The sequence below is a fragment of the Bubalus bubalis genome, chromosome 9, assembly GCF_019923935.1.
Source record: "Bubalus bubalis isolate 160015118507 breed Murrah chromosome 9, NDDB_SH_1, whole genome shotgun sequence".
NCBI classification, from domain to species: domain Eukaryota; kingdom Metazoa; phylum Chordata; class Mammalia; order Artiodactyla; family Bovidae; genus Bubalus; species Bubalus bubalis.
The window spans coordinates 2,492,354-2,512,733 of NC_059165.1; the positions used below are offsets into that span (position 1 = coordinate 2,492,354).

Here is a 20,380-nt window from a genome sequence, read left to right on the forward strand (position 1 = left end):
TGTTTGTGGTAACTGTTTCACAAGTGTATACATATGTCAGTATTTTATATATACATATATATAGTATATGCAATTACATGTCAATAAATGTTTTCAAAAAGATTGAAAAATTATGGCTATTAAATATTAGACATTTGACATTCTCTCAAGACTGAGTGAAGTCCGAGACTTCAAGGCAAAAAAACGGACAGTTTTTGCTGCCAGGGACAACATTCCAGTTTTCCAATGCAAACTGAAATTTTGGAAAACACATACTTGCTGTCAAGAGATTGACACTTCCTATTATTTTTCCAGTGAGATTAGGGATGGCATTAATGAATGTGATCTTTTGATAGTGCATAATGAATTATGTCACTGTTCGGTCACTTGATATTTTCCAAATGAGAAATGACAAAGCATGATGCTACAAAAATCATGCATTCATCTTACAAGATCAACCAACTGAATTAATGTGACAGAGTATGAAAAGTTCAGTGTGGTTTCACATCCCACATGGCAATGAACCTTCAAGAAAATTTAGCTAAGTCTACTGTGGTAGGCAGAATGTGAAGATGGCATCCCAGTCATGTCCCGCCCTAATCCCTGGAACATGTTTAGATGTGTGAACATGGTTAGAGGCCACTCCCATGATTATATTTTGTCTTGCAGCACAGCTGCCCTAAAGGCAGGCAGCTGGGCCAGGTGAGCCTGTTCTAATCACAGAACCTTTCAAAACAGCAGCGTATTCTCTCAGCTTTTTTGAAAAACAAAATAGAATGAAACAAAAAACATAAGAGCAAGTTAGAGAAATTCAGAGCATCTGAAAGATGTGACACACCAGGTCTGAAGATCAAAGAGTGTGGAAACCTGTGAAGAGCTGGGAGATGCCCTTGGCTCACAGCAAGAAAAGAAAGAGAACCTCGGGCCACTTCTCACCTGCAAGAGATGAGATTCTGCCACCACCCAGGAGGAGTCTGGTAGTGATTCTTCCCCAGTGCCTCCAGACAAGAACTCAGATATACTGATTTTTGGCTTTGTGAGACCCTGAGCAGAGAACTCAGTCAAGCCTGCCTGGACTTCTAACCTACACAACTGCGAGGTGATAAATGGATGTTATGTAAAGCTGCTAAGTTATGATCATTTGTTGTGCGTAAGCAGAAAGCAAATACACTTTCCATAAATCAAAATGCACATAAACTCAGACCCCTGTTGAACATTGTTTAAAAAAGAAAAAAAAAAAGGAATAAAATTGGAAACAACCAAAGTGTCCATAAATAGAAGGCCAAATTAAATTATATAAAACCAAATAATGGAATATTCTGCAGCCATTATAAAGAAAAGGTAGAACTATATGGATGAATAGGAAACAATGAAACCATGTTATATTAGAGAAAAAAGAAAGTTTTATGATTTTAAATAATTAAAAGATTTGCATAAAATCATGGTATTCTATATTAAATATTTTCCTGGGGGGGAACCACAAAAAACTAAATAATTCGCTTTGGATTAAGATTAGATTGTTGAGTAGGAGGTCTTTATTTTTAATTTTCCGCCTTCATTACAGTTTGAATTTTCTAATGAAATTTATTATTCTTAATCATTAAAAAAATATCAATAAAGGTTACTATTTAATGTTTAGATAAACACTTCCCTGGCTCTCTTCCAAAGCTATCTTTTGTTTTATTCAATTTGGACCTCCATCAGGAATTTGTTATCATGCTCCTTTAGTCAGTTACAGTAATACCAAATTACTTTTCCTCATCAAGTCTGCCCCACCCCTCAAATCTAACTTTTTCAGTGACATCCCTTATTATCTGGGGGCATCATCTGGATTATGTAAATGTTTTATGTATTCATAATACCTAAACATACTATTTTAGGTAAAATCAGAGGCTACTCAACTGCTTTTAAAATTTTAGACTATAGTCTATTTTTCATAACTGTATGAAAGCTACTTTGAGATTTAATCACAAGTAGTGTAAATCATGCAAATATATATTGCCATCTTGAGAACAAAAATGATTATAATCTAGGAATTTTGCAGTTACATGGTGATAAAGAAATATTCCAATAGCAATCAAACCAACATGGTAAAATTGGACCAACTGTCCTTAAATTATGAAAGGATTATGTGAAAAGTTTTCAGTGGGCAATCAGCAATACCAGGTTTATGTGATGTATATTCAAAGTTAGAAATATTTTTCATATTCCTTTAAGTTTCTTCTTTTAAAATGAGTAAACAGTTAAGGTAACAAAGCAAATGCTTATCAGTTATTAAATATTATATTTGTAAATCTTATAAAGATCATATTTGCCTCTGATTACATTTTCTGCAACAGAAAGACGCATCAATATAATAAAAATAAAGATATACGCTATCAGTTTGATGTTATCCTTGTTTGTTGGCAAAAGTAGTTAACCAAAATACCTGGCAGTTTTAAAAGTCACCAGAAAAAAATACAAGGATAAATTCCAAGAGAGATTATCTTTTTTTTGTCCACATATTAAAGAAGTTCAAAGCATCTGTGACCCAAAGCATTATGGTATTATTATGTACAACTTAACAAGAGGAGGTGTGGTAAGGTACTTGTAAAATGACATAAATGAACTAAATTCTTAATACTATCATTACTATAAAGTCGAACTAAGTGGACAACTTTTCTAAATAGTTTTTCTCACAGAAACATTATATATAACTAAATTCCATGTGTAACTGCAATGTAATAATATATTTCCTTTTAAAAAGGTTGGTTGACATTTTCTAGAAAACAGCAAGTATTAGAGACTATAAGAACAATGAGTACATGTACAAGCTCTTCATCATGAGGAAAATGTTAAAGAAGTCACTGGAAACTTCACAAGGAGAAATCAAAGAGACAATATATAAAAGCAATAGAAAGACATTAAAATGCCATCGAGGAAACTGCTAAAACGGTATTACCTGGAACCAGTTCCATAATGATGTAGATAGGCTGTCTCTGTGTGCAGACTCCTATAAGTTTGACAATATTGGGGTGATCATACTGCTTGAGAATTCTGGATGAGAGAAATATAAGAATAGTCACCATTTAAGTAGTAAGCGTTAATTTATGATCATGTGTAGTGTGCACAAGTAGAATACACAATTTTTAAAACGTAAGTACGAACACAAATTATGATAAATGGGATGCATATAAGTTTTGATAAATCTTGGAAAAATAGATGAGTCAGCTTTTAATTAAATATTCATTTAAAAATTAGTATCCACTCTGAATAACTAACAATCATGCTAAATCTGAATAACTTAGTCCAAAATATGTGGAACTCTTTTCAAAGCATCTGCTTTTCGATGCCCTCACAAAAGCTGAAGAGTATTAGTGGACCAAAAACTGTATAGCTGTTAGGGCAGCATCTTTTTGTTTAGTTTTGTTTTATGTACACAATTCATTTAAAACAGACAAATTTAAGAACAATTCATATTGGTAAATGCTATAGAGTAATCACTTCATATTTAGATTTCATAATACCTACTTGACAATCATGGTCAATTTCAAATAGTATAAACTCAAAAGTTTTGAGAAGCCTGGCAGAAAGTTTAAACAATAAGTAATATTAGATTTAAGTCAAAGCAAGGAACTTTTGGTTTGGATAAAGGCAGAATTTCAGAGGGCTATAAAAGTAGCAAAGACTCATCTACAGGACTCCAAGCATGAGTTAAAAATAGATTAGATGCCCTCACAGGTCTGTCTGCCCTGATGATTCCTGTTATCAAATGATATTCCATATTATCCTGTTGACACAGTTATAAACTCACTCATATTTGAAAAAACACAGGTTCCTTCCTAGGAGAATGAAAAAAATAACTTCATTTGGAGAAAGATGAAATAGTTTATATATGTGCTATACATGTACAACTAAAGCAGAGATAGCTCTAAGAAAAATGTCATAAATTTAAAATGTTCAATGTTTATTAACAAATGAAGACAGACTAGGAAGAATTCTAGAGATAAAAAAAAATACTATTAATAACAGAGTTTGCAGTTTCTATGATTAATTAGAAAGGGAGTTCTAGAATGATTGACTTTAATCCAAAATGTCATTTCTTAAGTTGAAAACTGCTTAATAAAGAAATTCTACAAAACAGCCAGGATGAACCCAAATAACATTAAATATTGAAATATATAGATCTATCTTCTAATTAAAAGATGCTTGAGAGCTTGCAAGGATATAACCGTAATTTTTAACAGAAAATTTCATAGTTTCACATTAGAAGAAGAAATTAAACTCTATTTTTCAATAAACATTCACAAATTAGAAAGCAAGATACTTTAAGATATCTATGAATAACTAAAATGATGAGCCCATGAATTTCAGTTCCAATAGGATGCTTTTAAATTCATTATAGAGTATTTTTTCTGAATTGCTGGTGATATATATGAAAAATGCTTGCAATTTTATTCCATAGATATTTAATAAATGTACCCAACTAGCTTAATACATTACTATAAATATCTATTGTTTACATGGAGAAATGACATCAAGATGCTCCACTCCACAGGATTTAGTTCCCTCATTGCATGTCCTCTGTTATTCCAGGGCACTTTACGGAGCTTTGTTTTCATATACAATGCCGTGAAAGAGGTAACACGCCCCCCACCCTCCCCGCCCACACACACACACTTTAGGAAAGCTTTGCTTTTATATACAATGCCATGTAGCAGGTAACAGGCCCTCACACACACCTCTTTTCCTCCTTCCCTTTACACCAATCTATGATCTATACACCCTTCTTCTCTCCCTCCCAACCATCCAACCACTAATCTGTACAGCTCCCATTCATATGTCCATTCTCTGTCCAAAGCCCCTTTCCATGTGTTTTGTGTTTTGTTGTATATACTAGATTTTACCACTAACAGTTTTAACTACTTGCAATATAGAGCTGGGAAGTTGCAACATTAAATTTTAGCTAAAACATAAAAAGGGAAGACAATGATTCTAGGAGATCAATTAGAAAAGAAACAATGCAAATTTTGGAACAATGTCAGACACTGAGCCGAAGAGGAAATCTGAGATTCTCAGAAAAGAACACTGACAGCTGGGAACAAACAATCAAGCTGTAACATCTAAGGAGAGTAAGGAAAATATCATTAAATTCTCAAGGTATATTTACAGTAAGTATTTTATTTGGAGAATACAGACTATTTTTATTATAAGATCAATCACAACACTACATATACACATATGTGTATATGCATGTGATAGAAGCAAGAAATACTACAATGTTTTTTTAATGACTTGAAGAATATTCACTGTTCTTAGCATCTAGCTCTTTTGACTGTAACTGCTAATTGACCTAGAGTCTTACTTCAAAAGAGAATCTTTCTGTTTTCAGACTGCCTACTTTTGAAGTGTCTACTTTTGAAGACTCTGAAAGTACCTACTTCTAATTCATCAAATCATAATTTAAGATATCTTCAAACTTACATTTTAATGAATCACTTTTAAGGAGTACATATTAACATTATTTTAAAGAACTCACTTGGCTTCTTGTAAGAATTTTATTTTCAGTTCCTGAGGAAGATCTTCTTTACACGTTTTAACAGCAACAGCAGTTTTATCCTTTAATACACCCTTAAATACTTCACCAAAATTTCCCTGAAAATACAAACATATTTATCATTTGGTGTGTAAGACAGTCACATACGTCTTTGCAAAATTCCAGGCAAGCATGTAATGATGAGTTTTGAGTTAGAGTACTCTGTTAGCTTTATTCAATTTCAAGTATAAATAAAGACTCGGCATGCTGCTCTTTCCAATTCTCCAACTTTAAATATACTATCCAACACTCCAGCCATTCGGGAGACTGAGGCTTGAGGGGAATGGGAAAGGAAATGGGAAAAAACTGAAGTAGTGTAAAAGGAAAGACTAACACTGTCAGAAGTACCTAAATTTCACTCTGCCTCATCCCCTTTACCTTCAAGCTCTACGTTTTGGTATCACTGTATTAAAAAAGTCCCCATTAACGCTTACAGGTAAAGCCACGGTGCTGTGAGGTGACTAGGGGCACTGATGCACACGGCCAGGGCTGAGTGGAGAAGAGTGAGAGGGGCAGAGCCGTCAGCTGTCTCTGGAAGGCACCAGGGAAGGGCGGGCTTGCCCAAACGCAAGCACCACGGTGAGTTCATCTCTGCCAGATGTCTGAGCTCCGAGCCTTACTCTATGGCTTGAACATACTCTGATTTAAAATGCCTTATTTCTAGTTTGAAGTTGCTTTTATGATAAATACAAAAAAAAATAAGAGAAGACCTATAAAGCCAACGTGACAGCTGTTGTTAGGTGTTCTCTTAAGCCCTTCTCTGTGCACGTGTGCACTCCTGGCTGTAACTGTAATAAGCTACATCATAAATAGCTTTAACGCTACCACCATTGAGCAAGAAACTCAACAAGGGGTCTGAAAATCCATGAGTATGAGTTCTAAGATCAACATAATTCTTAACAGTCCATGGTATATAAATTTTAAATGTTCTTAATAATTGAAAATTACTAAAATACTGATTTTAATAAACTCATTATTTATTAGCTAATTGCTCTTTGCTTAAAATAACATTGATTTTACTTATATTAAGCATACTTTGGTATTTAAGTAATGAATAGTATTACTATTAAATCTAATATTCAACTCAAATATTTATGGAAAACGATAACTGATTACATGAAAAGTAAACATCCAATAAATTCAACAGAGTACACATTCATCATTAGCTAGAAACAGAAAAAGTTGAGCTTTATATCCTTCCGTGTTATTCAAGGGTTTTTTTCCTTCCCACAATCATCACATCATTTATTATATCAGAAATAGACCCAGTAAAGGTGTTAGTATACATGATTACTGCTAGACCGTTATTTACCTGAATGATTCTGAAGCACTTAAAATTCATTAACATTTAACTCATTGGAAGACACTTGCTGACTAAATTAGCAGGACCATTGTTCTCTCTGCAAGCGTTCAGATCCCCCTCTAGAAACTGCTGTCTTCCTCTTCACATCTCAGACAGCTGCTCTCATTTTTCTCACCTCAGCTGATCTCACCATCAGTTCTTCAGGCCTTCAACCCACACACCACAGCATTGCCAGATTAACTGCTGCAAGAAACACTCCTGCATTCTTCAACATCTAGCCTTCCACAGCCATTACTCTCTCAGCCTCTGTCTAGCTCCCTCTTGTAGCTTCTGACTGCTACATGTATCCTAAATTCAGACAGGGTTTTCAAAATATGTGCTCTGCCTTCTACATACTTCCCCTCTACTTCCAATCAAAGAACAAGCTGACTACTCTGGAAGTGCATTTCTTCTGCCCCTCCTGTATGAAGAGATTCCTGATCTTCCCCAGATTACTTCTGTCTTTCCTGAACGCTTGTCATCCCATTGGCCCCTTGGTTCATTTTTACTGGTCTCTGCCCTATATGGACCTATAGGTTCTGGCTCATAGGAAGCATTTTAAAACTTTAAATATTCATTTAACAGTCTTCACTCAGAAGACGTCAACTCTATTAACAGTGATCAAGGGAGGAATCTGAAACACGGAGAAAAAGACTCTGCTTCACAGACCACCTCTTCTTCATCCAAACAGATCAGGAAAAAGGACAGGCCACCCACTGCTCCCTACCACCTAGCAGGCACAGCTTCATCTCCACTGCTGGCTTCATGTCCATGAGGCTAAGCTTAATGGTGTCTCTTGTCTTGTTTATGTCTGTCCCCACAGAAGGTCCTGGCGATACATCCTCCCTCTTTGGTTCTGATCAGGCCGGGCGGACTCCTGCTGTCTCCAACTATTTCTCTTCTATCCCCAGCCTCCACTGTGTCTTTGGGAACTTCTGGTCCATCATTAAAATTTTATCTTAATCTATTCTTTGGTCATGCTCTTCACCTTCTTGCTCTAATAGAAACCTCACTCTCACTTGAGAACACTCAAATGGTGGGTGAGTTTCTTTTGGCTTCTAAAATTGTGATTTCCTTTCAGTCCCCTATACACATACACCAGGCCTTCTCCCAGTGCCCTGGAGACAGAATAAAGGATTCCATTAGCTGTCTGTCACTGCTTTTAAAACGTTCTCTCTACTGCCTTCCTAAAAACCCCTAGCTTTGAAACTTTATCATTTGATTACATATCCAATACCCTGGCTAGCAGCTACTGCATTTGAAAATATTTTCCCTCATTTGTTGACTATTTGAGCTCCTGAATCACTGCACCAGGTGTTACTCCTGTCTTAATACTTGGAAATTTCAAGAGACAATTAAGGATCCTTCAAACACTTCAAACTGTTTTGTGACCATCTCTCCTCCAATGATCTGCATTCCAAGCTATTTTCTAGGTTCAGATCTTAAACTCTGCCATCACCAATAATGCCACTCCTCAATAACATCTATTTCATTTATCTCATCTTCTGGCTGGCTTTCATTTTTCTAGCTTACTTCCTCTAGTACCCAGACTGAAAATTCCTTGACCCTATAAGTTCAGTTCAGTTCAGTCACTCAGTCGTGTCTGACTCTTTGTGACCCCATGAACCACAGCATGCCAGGCCTTCCTGTCCATCACCAACTCCTGGAGTTTATCCAAACTCATGTCCATTGAGTCGATGATGCCATCCAACCATCTCATCCTCTGTCGTCCCCTTCTCCTCCCACCCTCAATCTTTCCCAGCATGAGGGTCTTTTCAAGTGAGTCAGCTCTTCGCATCAGGTGGCCAAAGTATTGGAGTTTGAGCTTTAACATCAGTCCTTCCAGTGAATATTCAGGACTGATTTCCTTTAGGATGGACTGGTTGGATCTCCTTGATGTCCAAGAGACTCTCAAGAGTCTTCTCCAACACCACAGTTCAAAAGCATCAATTCTTCGGCGCCCAGCTTTCTTCAGAGTCCAACTCTCACATCCATACATGACCACTGGAAAAACCATAGCCTTGATTAGACGGACCTTTGTTGACAAAGTAATGTCTTTGCTTTTTAATATACTGTCTAGGTTGGTCATAACTTTCCTTTCAAGGAGTTCAGTTCAGTTCAGTCGCTCAGTCGTGTCCGACTCTTTGCGACCCCGTGAATCGCAGCACGGGGCTGTGATTCATCACCAGGCCTCCCTGTCCATCACCAACTCCCGGAGTTCACTCAGATTCACGTCCATCGAGTCAGTGATGCCATCCAGCCATCTCATCCTCTGTCGTCCCTTTCTCCTCCTGCCCCCAATCCCTCCCAGCATCAGAGTCTTTTCCAATGAGTCAACTCTTCACATGAGGTGGCCAAAGTACTGGAGTTTCAGCTTTAGCATAATTCTTTCCAAAGAAATCCCAGGACTGATCTTCTTTAGAATGGGTAAGTGTCTTTTAATTTCATGGCTGCAGTCACCATCTGCAGTGATTTTGGAGCCCAGAAAAATAAAGTCAGCCACTGTTTCCCCATCTATTTCCCATGAAGTGATGGGACCAGATGCCATGATGTTAATTTTCTGAATGTTGAGCTTTAAGCCAACTTTTTTACTCTCCTCTTTCACTTTCATCAAGAGGCTCTTTAGTTCTTCTTCACTTTCTGCCAGAAGGGTGGTGTCATCTGCGTATCTGAGGTTATTGATATTTCTCCCAGCAATCTTGATTCCAGCTTGTGCTTCCTCCAGCCCAGTGTTTCTCATGATATGAACCTCCAAATCTTTAGATCCTATTACTTTTTATTGTCCATAACCCCCTTAACAGCCTTGGTTTCTTCCTTATTCAGCTTAAACTCCATGGCTCGTAATTACTGTCTACCGTACACGCCCAGCTTCTTTATTCCTCTTAATTTACAGAACCCCCTTGTCAAATCTGCAACCCAGACCAAATGCGGCATGGCCTACTCTGGGCTGATACAGTTCAGTGTGGATGGAGAAAGTCCACACCAGTGTTGACTAGTTTCACTTTAAGAACACACACCTCTAGGGGGTCCTTAATACTGTTCAGTAATTATTATACAATTCCCTAGAACATGAACACTCTCATTCTAACTAACTTTTCCTCACCCTTCAACTCCCTTCTTAAAGATCCCGTACCTCCCCTACAACCTCATTCTCAGCTAATAATCTTGCTTCCTGATTTACTGAGAAAATTCAAGCAATTTCTGACTCTCAGGTCCACACTGACCCTCCTACCAATCTTCCTTGCTGTTACAAGATGAACTGTGCTTCTATTAAAGTCAATCCTCCATTGTAAACTAAATTCCATTCCCTCTTGTCTACTCAATGATATTATTTCAGCAATTCTAATCTCCTTTAAAAATCATGATTTTTCACGACATCATTCCCAGCTTCAAACCAGCATGCTGCTTTTCTCAGGTTAACCAACAGCACACAAATCATTTCTTCTGAAACTGCCACCGTCTGTGCTTCCTTTCACAGCAAAGCTTCAGAGTTGCATCCTTGCCATTCCTATTTCCTCTCCTCCCATTCTCCCTAATATATATTCCAGCTTGGTTTTCACATAAAACATGCTAAAGAAAGTGCTCAGTCAAGTCACCAGGAGTCTCTCCATTGCTAAATTCAGTGATTCTCCATCATCGTCTCATTTGACCTCTCATCAGTGGATGCCACCACCGATCACTCCTCCTTCAAGTACTTTTTTCTCTTGACATCTAAGGCATCCTGTCTCCCAGTTTTCTGCCTTTCTGGAGATTTCTCTTTCTCAGCCTCAATCTTCTTGCTTCTCTTCTCTGCAGCCTCTTGATTTTGAAGTGATCGGAGCTCAAGCTCTCTCTCCTCTTACCTAGACTCACTCCATTGTTGAACTCATCGAAGGAAACCACCAAGTAAGCGACAACTACCGAATCTGTAGTTTGATCCACGCCTCTTTTCTAAACTTCAGACTTAATACCCAACTGTTTTCTCAGCATCTCCACTGGGAAGTCTAGCAGACAAACCTTAATATTTACATGCAAAACCCCTAATCTCAGTCCCCAAAACCTACTATACCTAAGCCGATGTCCTCCATGTCTCATGCCCCAGTTGGGTCAACCATAAAAACAAATGCAGAACCCACCACATTCCCCCATCTCCACTGCCACTTCTGTGATCTGACCAGCAACCATCATCATTAGTTAGGTAAAGACAAGAGCTTCCGAACCTTCCCAGCGTATTCTCAACACGGGAGCCCGAGCGAACTCTGTAGAGGGTATGATCATCTCACTCCTCCAAGCAAAGTCATCCCCCAGCTTACTGTTTCACACATATTCAAAGCCAAAGTAACTACATTGACCAGCATGGCTCGACATGATCTGTACCACCTCAGCCACTTGTTGTCTGAGTCTGTTCCTTCTTGCCTACTCAGCTACAACAAACTGCCTCTCCAGCTCATCAAATGTAATTTGCATTGATACTCCCTCTGCCTAAAATCCTATTCCTCATTTGACCACGTGGCTAAATCCCTTCTTGCCAGGTTTTTATCGGAAAGTAACAATTTTGATAAGGCTTACCTGGATTCCCCTATTAAAAATCGCAACTCCAACCAACAGCACTCTAAATTCCTCATGTTTTCACAGGAGTAGCACCTTTAACATTATGAAGTTTACCTATTTATTGTTTATTGTTTGTCTGTCTTTCCCTGCTAGACAGAATATGAGCTTTACAAGGGCGAGGACATTTGTCTACTTTGGTCATGGATGTATTCCGAGTTCCTTGGGGAGTGCCTGGCATACAGTAGGCATTCAATAAATATTTGAGGAATTAATATTTTTGATTACCAGCTATCAAGCACAGTATGAAGAACTACGGTGCTCAGTAAAAGTTACAGTTACCACATCAACTTTATGTTACTACTAAATCCCAAAGTATGTAAGTATAGGTTAATCCTCTTTTTTTCTCATGCATTTTCAAGCAGTATATGATAAACACTTAGAACAGGTAATGAAAATATTAAATGACAATTTTCAACTCAGAAATATTTGCTGAAACTAAGCTATGTGCTCAGTTGCTCAGTCGTGTCCAACTCTTTGCAACCCGACAAACTGCAGCCCAACAGGCTCCTCTGTCCATGGGGATTCTCCAGGCAATACTGAACTGGGTTGCCCTATCCTCCTTCAGAGGATCTTCCCAAACCAGGAATCGAACCCAGGTCTCCAGCAGTGCTGGCAGATTCTTTGCCGTCTGAGCTACCAGGAAGCCTGAAATTAAGCCATACATGTCTCTAAAGTTGAAGTGTTTGTTTTATTAAAATGATTAAATTTATTAAAACTGGTATATGCTACTGCCTTGTCATTGAAAATAATTATTCTTTCAAATAACCTTACCAAGTAAGGACCTAATGGATGAAATTCCTAATATGTGAAGTATCGTGTATCACATATTAAACTAAACATAAAAATAACTGAAATCTCTCTCTTTAACTGAAAACATTTTTTTTCCTTAGTACTGAAAAATCTGCCCTTCTCAACACACTTTTTCAGTAACTGGTTTAACAGTCTTATAACTTTATATTTAATTGTATTTTCATGGAAATTACTTTATTTTCTTTGTAATAATTTGTAGCCCAATCACTGATACTGAGTTACTTAAAGTAATGAAAAAGTATAATATTTCCTTAAGAATTATGGCTACAATAGAGGAAATTAACATAATAGCTACTGTAGCTTGAAATTCTTTAGAATTTACTTACTAAATAAGTATTAGCAATCAATAGAAACTGTTTTCTAATAGCAATTTAATGCTTCTATTTGGAAAAATATTTTTAAAATAATAAGGATTCTGCAAAATAGATTGTTTCAACAGGGATTCACTTTCTTAACACATAGCGAGGCTAAAAAATAGGGGAAATCTGTCAATTCATCAAGTTTACATTTGAATCAAGAAAAGTAATGGATAATTATTTATTTCTTTACTTGAAATGCTGAGCCTTAAATTCTAGTACTGATCACTCACAAGTATACGAGTAACAGTTTTCCCTACCTGGATTTTACACTATTTTTTCCATTGTATTATGAACCCCAACTCAATTCAAACTTCACTAATTAAGCCATCGATAAAGACGTTAATGCTTATCTATTGGAACTCAATTATAAATCAACAATCAATGTCCAAATAACCCATTTGATTATTAAATCTGTGCCATTATTATTAGATATAATATACTTTCATATTGCCTATGAGTTGGAAATTTCCAACCAGTTTGAAGGACAGTGACTTTACCATATATAGCTACTTCCTGTGGCCACAAGCAGAGCCAGCTACAGAATGGGTGCATTGAGACATGTGTCCTGCCCACATCGCTTGCAGATTGAAATAACACGGCCCGTGTTGCCACAGGCTGTGATTCTATACACGTTCTGAGATCCCTAAGAGCAGGCCTGCATGTTTTCTGACTACCATGTGTAATCAGACACACATGGAATAAGACTATTGGTGTATACATTCTTCTTACCTCACAGCTCCTTTCCAAATCTCAGCTCACTAGTTTTGGTTTTACTACAATGTAATAAAAATTATTGTGGCTTTTAATCCTTTCAGAGGAAAATTTACATTATTTTTAAAAAAGTCAAGGTAATCCTTAAACTTTTCAAAGATTTTCACACTTCTTTTTCCATGAACTCCATAGTTTGTAACAGATACGGCACTGTGCTCTTCTAGGTTCACGTGTGAATGTACCCTGCTGTGTGCAGGAATATTAGAAAGGCTTGGAAGAAACAAAGAATCACAGAGTTCACAATCACTATCAAGACTTCTGGTCATTCAGCTCAGTGGATTACATACCTTGCCCAGTAATTCTCCTAATGTGACATCTTCGTGATTGAGAATCCACTTCTTATCCTATGGCAAAAAGAAAGAATGGTTTTTTAGCTTAGGTGAGAAATGCAATTGCTCTAAGATGCATTTGAGGCCGTGGCAAATAGACCTAAGGGATATTTCATTCATACCATTCAATCAACAGCACACGAAGAAGTTGTAACCTCAAGAGGTTATAAAACAGATTTAATAAGTGTTACTGCACAACAGAACTTTAAGATCTACATTACAGCAAACTTTTATCAGAGTTCTCAGACTTCAAAACGATGGTATCCCTATAACTAGAACACAGCATACGCTTTCCTCCCACCATAAAGCTTAGGCTACGCAGTTATTTGTCATTTCAGAATGTTGTGTCATCAGTGCATGAGGAAATTTCATTTTGCAATGTTAAATTTCCAATCCTCACTTCATCATACAGAATAATTTTTCTACCCAAACCACATTCCTAAGATCTAATTTTTCCACAGCTGGTCATGAGTTATGGCTGCCTATTAGAGTGAATATAGACCCACATCTTTCCCAAGTAATTTCCTATAGCATAATAAAGCAACAAACATCAACTGCAGTATCATCAAGGCACACACGACCAATGATGCAAACGTGCATTATAAAAGAACACTCCATTATCTGACCTCAGGAACTAATCACTACTTAGGGAATATTTTATCATCTAAAAAGTCTCAGCTATGAGAGTACACAATGCTGTAATGCCAGAAAGACATATAAATTAAAGAAGGAAGAAACAAGGTAGGAGACAGACCGGAGAAAGGAGGGGAGGGAAAATGAGGCTAAGAAAGAAAAATCCTGGAGTGATATGTTTTATTCTTTATGTAAAAGAATTTGCATTAAAGCATAGTATTCTCCCATTACATAGACTGAAATATAACTGTGATCTGTTGGACCAACTGCAACACGTAGTCAAACATCTTGAAGTAAAAACTCACCCCAACCATGGCTTTAAAATGTCCTGGACAGCCATTTTGAAGTAGTTTACCTTCTGAAACACTCTGTACCCACCACACCCTCTGATAGGTCAACAAAAGGGACAACGATTGTTTTGAAAGAACACTTTACATGTATGATCTGCAGGGGTTAGACGTGCTACGTTGGCATTTGGATTACTCTGGACTAAAGGCAATGGAGACCCTGCAGACTCAAGGGAAATTTTTACCTCCCTCTTAAGAATTGAAATATGGTGATCTGCCCACAGTAACAGTCATTACCAGAAATAACTTTTCATGACCTATCTGAATGACAGGGCAAACATCCAATTACTAAACACCTGCTCTTCTCTTCTGAGAATTACCCTCCTTCTCTCTGAAGCCTCCGGCTCCTATACATCCCTTAGCTCAGGATGGCATATATATCTTTTAGATTCCTAACTCTAAACTTCTCATGTCTATGTACATGTACAAAATTAGATTTGATTTTTTTCTCCTGTTAATCGGTCTTGTATCAATTTAAATGTTAGACTAGTCAGAGAATCTAGAAGGATAGAGGAAAGTTTTCTGCCTCCATGACAAGTCTTTCAACCCAAGTATAAAACCAGAATTATAAAGGTCCTGGAAGAAAACACAGGAGAATATCTTCATGACCAAGTGTGTAAGCAAAGATTTCTTAGGAGACAAAAAGCACACACACACACACACACACACACACACACACACACCTGGAATTCATCAAATTAAAAACATGTGTTTCCCCAAAATCTTGTTAAAAAAAATGAAAAGTCCAACTACTATCTGGAAGAACATTTTTGAAACATATATAAATGACAAATCATTTCTATGTAACACAGAGAACGCACACCTCAAAAACAAGATGACAAACAACCCAATTTTAAGAAATCAGGTAGAATACTTAACAAAAGAGGATGGACAAATAGACAATAAGCACATCGAAAGATGTTTAACATCATCAGTCAGTAACATACAAAAACAAACCACAATAAGATGCCACTTCATATCATCAGAATGAAGCGCCTTCCGTTTACAATAGCCAAGACACAGAGACAACCCACACGCCATGGGCAGGTGAATGGATAGAGGTGATGTGGTGTGTGTACACACACACTCACTCTCACACACACACAGACACACATTCACACAGAAACACACACACACGCTGAATGGGTTATCACTCAGCCATTAAAAAAAATGAAATAAAGCCATTTGCTGCAACACAGATAAGCCTAGAAATTATCATATGAAGTGAAGTAAGTCAGAGAAAGACAAATATCGTATGATATCACCTACATGTGGAATCTTAAAAAATGATGCAAATGAATTCACTTACAAAACAGAAACAGATTCACAGATATAGACAACAAACTTGTGGTTACCAAAGAGGCAAATAGGTAGGGAGGGATAAATTAATTAGGAGTATGGACTTAGCAAATATAAATTATTATACACCAGAAACCAATACAACATTGTAAATTTACTATACATCAGAAAAAAGAAATGCCTTGAAGAGCCTCTGTCTGGGAAAGGGTCCCTAAGTCTAAAATGTAAATAATGGCTCTGGCGGCTCAGACGGTAAAGAGAAGGAAACGGCACCCACTCCAGTGATTTTGCCTGGAAAACCCCATGGATGGAAGAGCCTGGCAGGTACAGGCCATGCGGTCACAGAGAGTTGGACATGACTGAGTGACTTCACTTGCACTTTCATGGTGTTACCTGGGGTTAAAGATGAGGGGTGCTACTGTTGTCTCTAGGGCTGTAACAGCAGAAAGGGGATCTGGAACGCTTATTATCGCCAGAATGGCTGTTATCTAGAGGGTCACTCCTGGTTTGAAGTCACGAAAATCACCTTTCTTCTGATGGGCAGAAAAGCACGTTAGTTGGGGAGAAGACTAATTGGATAAGCAAATCACTGCAATTGAGGAGTCCGTTAAGAGTAAGATTGCTCTTAATCTGTTTTAGCTAAAAACGAAGATCAGAAGGAAGGAACCTAGAGCCTCAGAATTTAGATTTGTGAGTCTGTCTGTAAGAGGAAGGGACAAAATACCCAAAGGGAATCCAGTGACAATTTGATAGCTGCAATTGAGCAGAAATATGGACAGAGGGGCAAACTCCAATCTGTCAAACTGGAAAAAGGCAGCAGCACTTGACACATCCCTGAAGAGGGGAACGATCCAGCTCCTCCCTTACAAAATAAATGAAATACTCCTACCGAGGCTGCTGAATGGTTGAGAAAGGCAAGCAACTTGAGACACACGATGACACTAACGCTCACCAAACACTACGCCTCTGATCCAGGTGTGATGAATATGGTAACAAAGGAGGTTTCCTATAACTTTATCCTTGGGGAAAACAGAAAGTCAATAGGCAGAAACTCCTCAGAAGATAATTCCAAGGTAAGGCAGGGAACAGAGACACTGAGTCACATGGAGTCTGGAGAATGGAGCGCTGCTGAAGGAGACTGGATCCCTGACTTGCCCTTCATCTTTACTGACCTCTCTTCTTCTCCCTTTAGCACACAGGAAAGAAAAGCCACACTCAGCAGGACTGCCAGAAACAGCTGCAGCTCACTCCTCAACAACTGTCCCAGGCCTGGTATGTTCTACAGAGATTACAGGGCTTCCCTGGTGGCTGAGAGGCAAAGAATCCGCCTGCAATGCGGGGATGTGGGTTCGATCCCTGGGCTGGGACGATTTCCTGGAGAAAGGCATGGCACCCACTCCAGTCTTCTTTCTGGAAAAAGCCATGGACAGAGGAGCCTGGTGGGCTATAGTCTACGGGATCATAAGGAGCCAGATGCAACTGAGCACACATGGAGATTATCTTTATCTTTGCTCTGCTCTCTATAGAGGTGCAAGTAGACTTGTGCAACCTTCTTGAATGTGGAGAATAATCAAGAGGAATGGATGCAGACTGCCTGCAAGAAACATGAGTAGCAGTGTCTTCCCTGGTTTCGCAGATTTACTAATACTGAATGAAAATGAAAGCTGCACTAAAGTATAAGTCAATAGAAATAAAAGACATAAAACTATGAATCAAAATTGTAATGAATAGAGTTAACAGTTTTGTTTCATCTGCTTGCTAGTGATTTATCACCATTATATCTACAAACCTTCATTCAAAACTAACGATTAAATTTCCCTGATGCAAAAGCTATAAAATACTTGATTTAGACTGTTCAAATATTCTTGACATTAGGGTTTTATGCTTTAATTCATAAGTATTAACATTTCATTACTATGATGAAAGAAACTTCTACTTTTTCCATTTATCAGTTACCCGTGAAAATGAAAAAAAATTTTTTTTGAAACATCAAATTATTTGGTCTAAATCAGACAACTCATTTTGAAAGGAGGGAATGGAAGGAAACTCTAAGACCTGAGTACATTTTCTAAACTATGAATTTCTGGGGAATTCCTTGGTGATCTAGTGGGTAGGACTTGTTGATTTCACTGTCAAGGTCCCAGCTTTGACCCCCTGTCAAAAACTAAGATCCCACAAGCCTTGGGGCACACCCCTGCCCCCAAAAAAGAATTTCTGGGTTTTGTCAACTGATCAGAATATTCTTTAAAACTGCCTAAGAGCAGATTTAAAGCCAGCCCACAGTACAGGCAAGGGGGCTTCCCAGGTGGCACCAGTGGTGAAGAACCCACCTACCAACCAGAGACACAGGATCCCTGGGTCAGGAAGATTCCCCTGGAGGAGAAAATAGCAACTCACTCCAGTGTTTCTGCCTGGAGAGCCCCATGGACAGAGGAGCCTGGCGAGCTACAGTCCACGGGGTCACAGAGTCGCACATGACTGAGCAACTGAGCACGCAGTCACACACAGTACAAGCAAAGGCAAGTAAGTATTACCAGTTGTCTGAAAACCAAACTTTTATAAAGCAAAGCTAGGGACACATTTTTAACATGTTCCCAGACACGCTTGCTTGCTGAATCTCAGAAGAACCTCCATTAGATTGAATGTATCATCTCCACCTCACATTGAAAACCGAAGCCTTGAGAAGATACAATTCTGACTGTGATCACCCAGGTACTAAGTTTGAGAGGTAAGAACTTCAGTCTTCTGTCTTTTGGCCTACTGTTCCAACATATTCTGTTTTGATTTCACTAGTCTCTTCAGTGTGGTAAAGAACATTACATTAAAATAAAACTCAGTAGTATAATACTTTTCTGACTCTAAATAATACATATATCATATCATGTAATTAAAAAGAGTCAAATGAAGAACATACTATCTATAACATGAATCAGTTCAGTTCAGTTGCTCAGTCATGTCTGACTCTCTGCGACCCCATGAATCGCAGCACGCCAACTCCCTGTCCATCACCAGCTCCCGGAGTTCACTCAGACTCATGTCCATCGAGTCAGTGATGCCATCCAGCCATCTCATCCTCTGTCGTCCCCTTCTCCTCCTGCCCCCAATCCCTCCCAGCATCAGAGTCTTTTCCAATGAGTCAACTCTTCACATAAGGTGGCCAAAGTGTGCTGTTAATTTTTAAAATCTTAAATATTTATCTACAGTATATGATAAATGAATGTTATGTTATCAAAGAGCCAATTCATGCCACATTGTGGAACTACCCTAGAGGTAAAAATTTTCAGAAAGTCTCACTGAGACCTTTAACTATTATATTTAATATAATCAATTCCAAAAAGTTTTTCATTTGAATTATAGAACAGGAAGGTCAATGAAGCAGTTCTGACAACTGAATCACTGAGGCAACTGAGCTAAGAGATATGAGAATTCTCCCTAAAGCACACCTTGCATAAAATTTACACATCTCCTCTATGGCAATAAGATTGATTCCAGCTTGCTCACTCCCAGAATTTCAACCTAATTTCTAGTTGAATTATAAGTTGTTGTCCAAGTGCCAAATTAGAGATCTACATTGAGAGTGTAACTCATCCTTTATTTTCATGGGTAAACTTAGGCAGTTTTAAAAGATGGTTGTCATAGCAACATTTCTCCAAGTTTTAGGATGTGTCAAGATTATTTGTATTCTGTTCCCTTAAATCTTGTGGTCCCCAAAATTGTGTTAGCAAATAATGCCAAGTTTCAATTTACAACTATTTCTTAATGATAAAAAAAAATAAACCACGGATAAACTTCATGAACGCAGCTTATCATAATAAAGAGCTTACTCCAGTGTTCTTGCCTGGAGAATCCCAGGCATGGGGGAGACTGGTGGGCTGCCGTCTATGGGGTTGCACAGAGTCGGACACGACTGAAGTGACTTAGCAGCAGCAGCAGGACTATTAATAATAAGCATGCATTGCATAATTATTACTCTAATGATATATCAGTGCTTTGGTGGCATATTACAAAAAAAAAATCAGTAAATCACTGCATTACAAGCAGATACAAGACTAGAATGTAAGAAATAAAAGTGTAGAATAATTTTTGCTATCGGTTGCTTATCTTTTAATTATTAGAGTTATTTTCATTTTTGTAGTATCAAATATTTATATTGAAATTCCTCTCTGACACAGGAGAGCAAACATGCCCCTAAACTGTATGGTAAATGAGCCTAGCATTGGATTTTTTACTGAACTATAGTTGATTTACAACACTGTGTTAGTTGCAGGCAGATTACACAGAGAAACGGTGGGTATAATCCCTAGTGCTACACAGGAAAGCCTTGCTGCTTATCTGTTAATGCATCC

General features: G+C 37.9%; 1 protein-coding gene across 13 annotated transcripts in view; it reads right to left on the reverse strand.

Moving 5' to 3' along the window:
• FER (FER tyrosine kinase) overlaps positions 1–20,380 on the reverse strand; it is a 479,416-nt gene that overhangs the window by 134,904 nt on the left and 324,132 nt on the right. For 12 of the 13 annotated variants that reach the window (XM_044947250.1, XM_044947251.1, XM_044947249.2 and 9 more), the window contains 3 exons: positions 13,714–13,770; positions 5,498–5,613; positions 2,921–3,015 (listed from right to left, as the gene is read on the reverse strand). In XM_044947250.1, coding sequence (XP_044803185.1) covers positions 2,921–3,015; positions 5,498–5,613; positions 13,714–13,770 — 268 coding nt within the window. Of the gene's footprint in view, positions 1–2,920; positions 3,016–5,497; positions 5,614–13,713; positions 13,771–20,380 lie in introns of those variants that run through there. The other variant, XR_006553124.1, reaches the window with a different exon arrangement.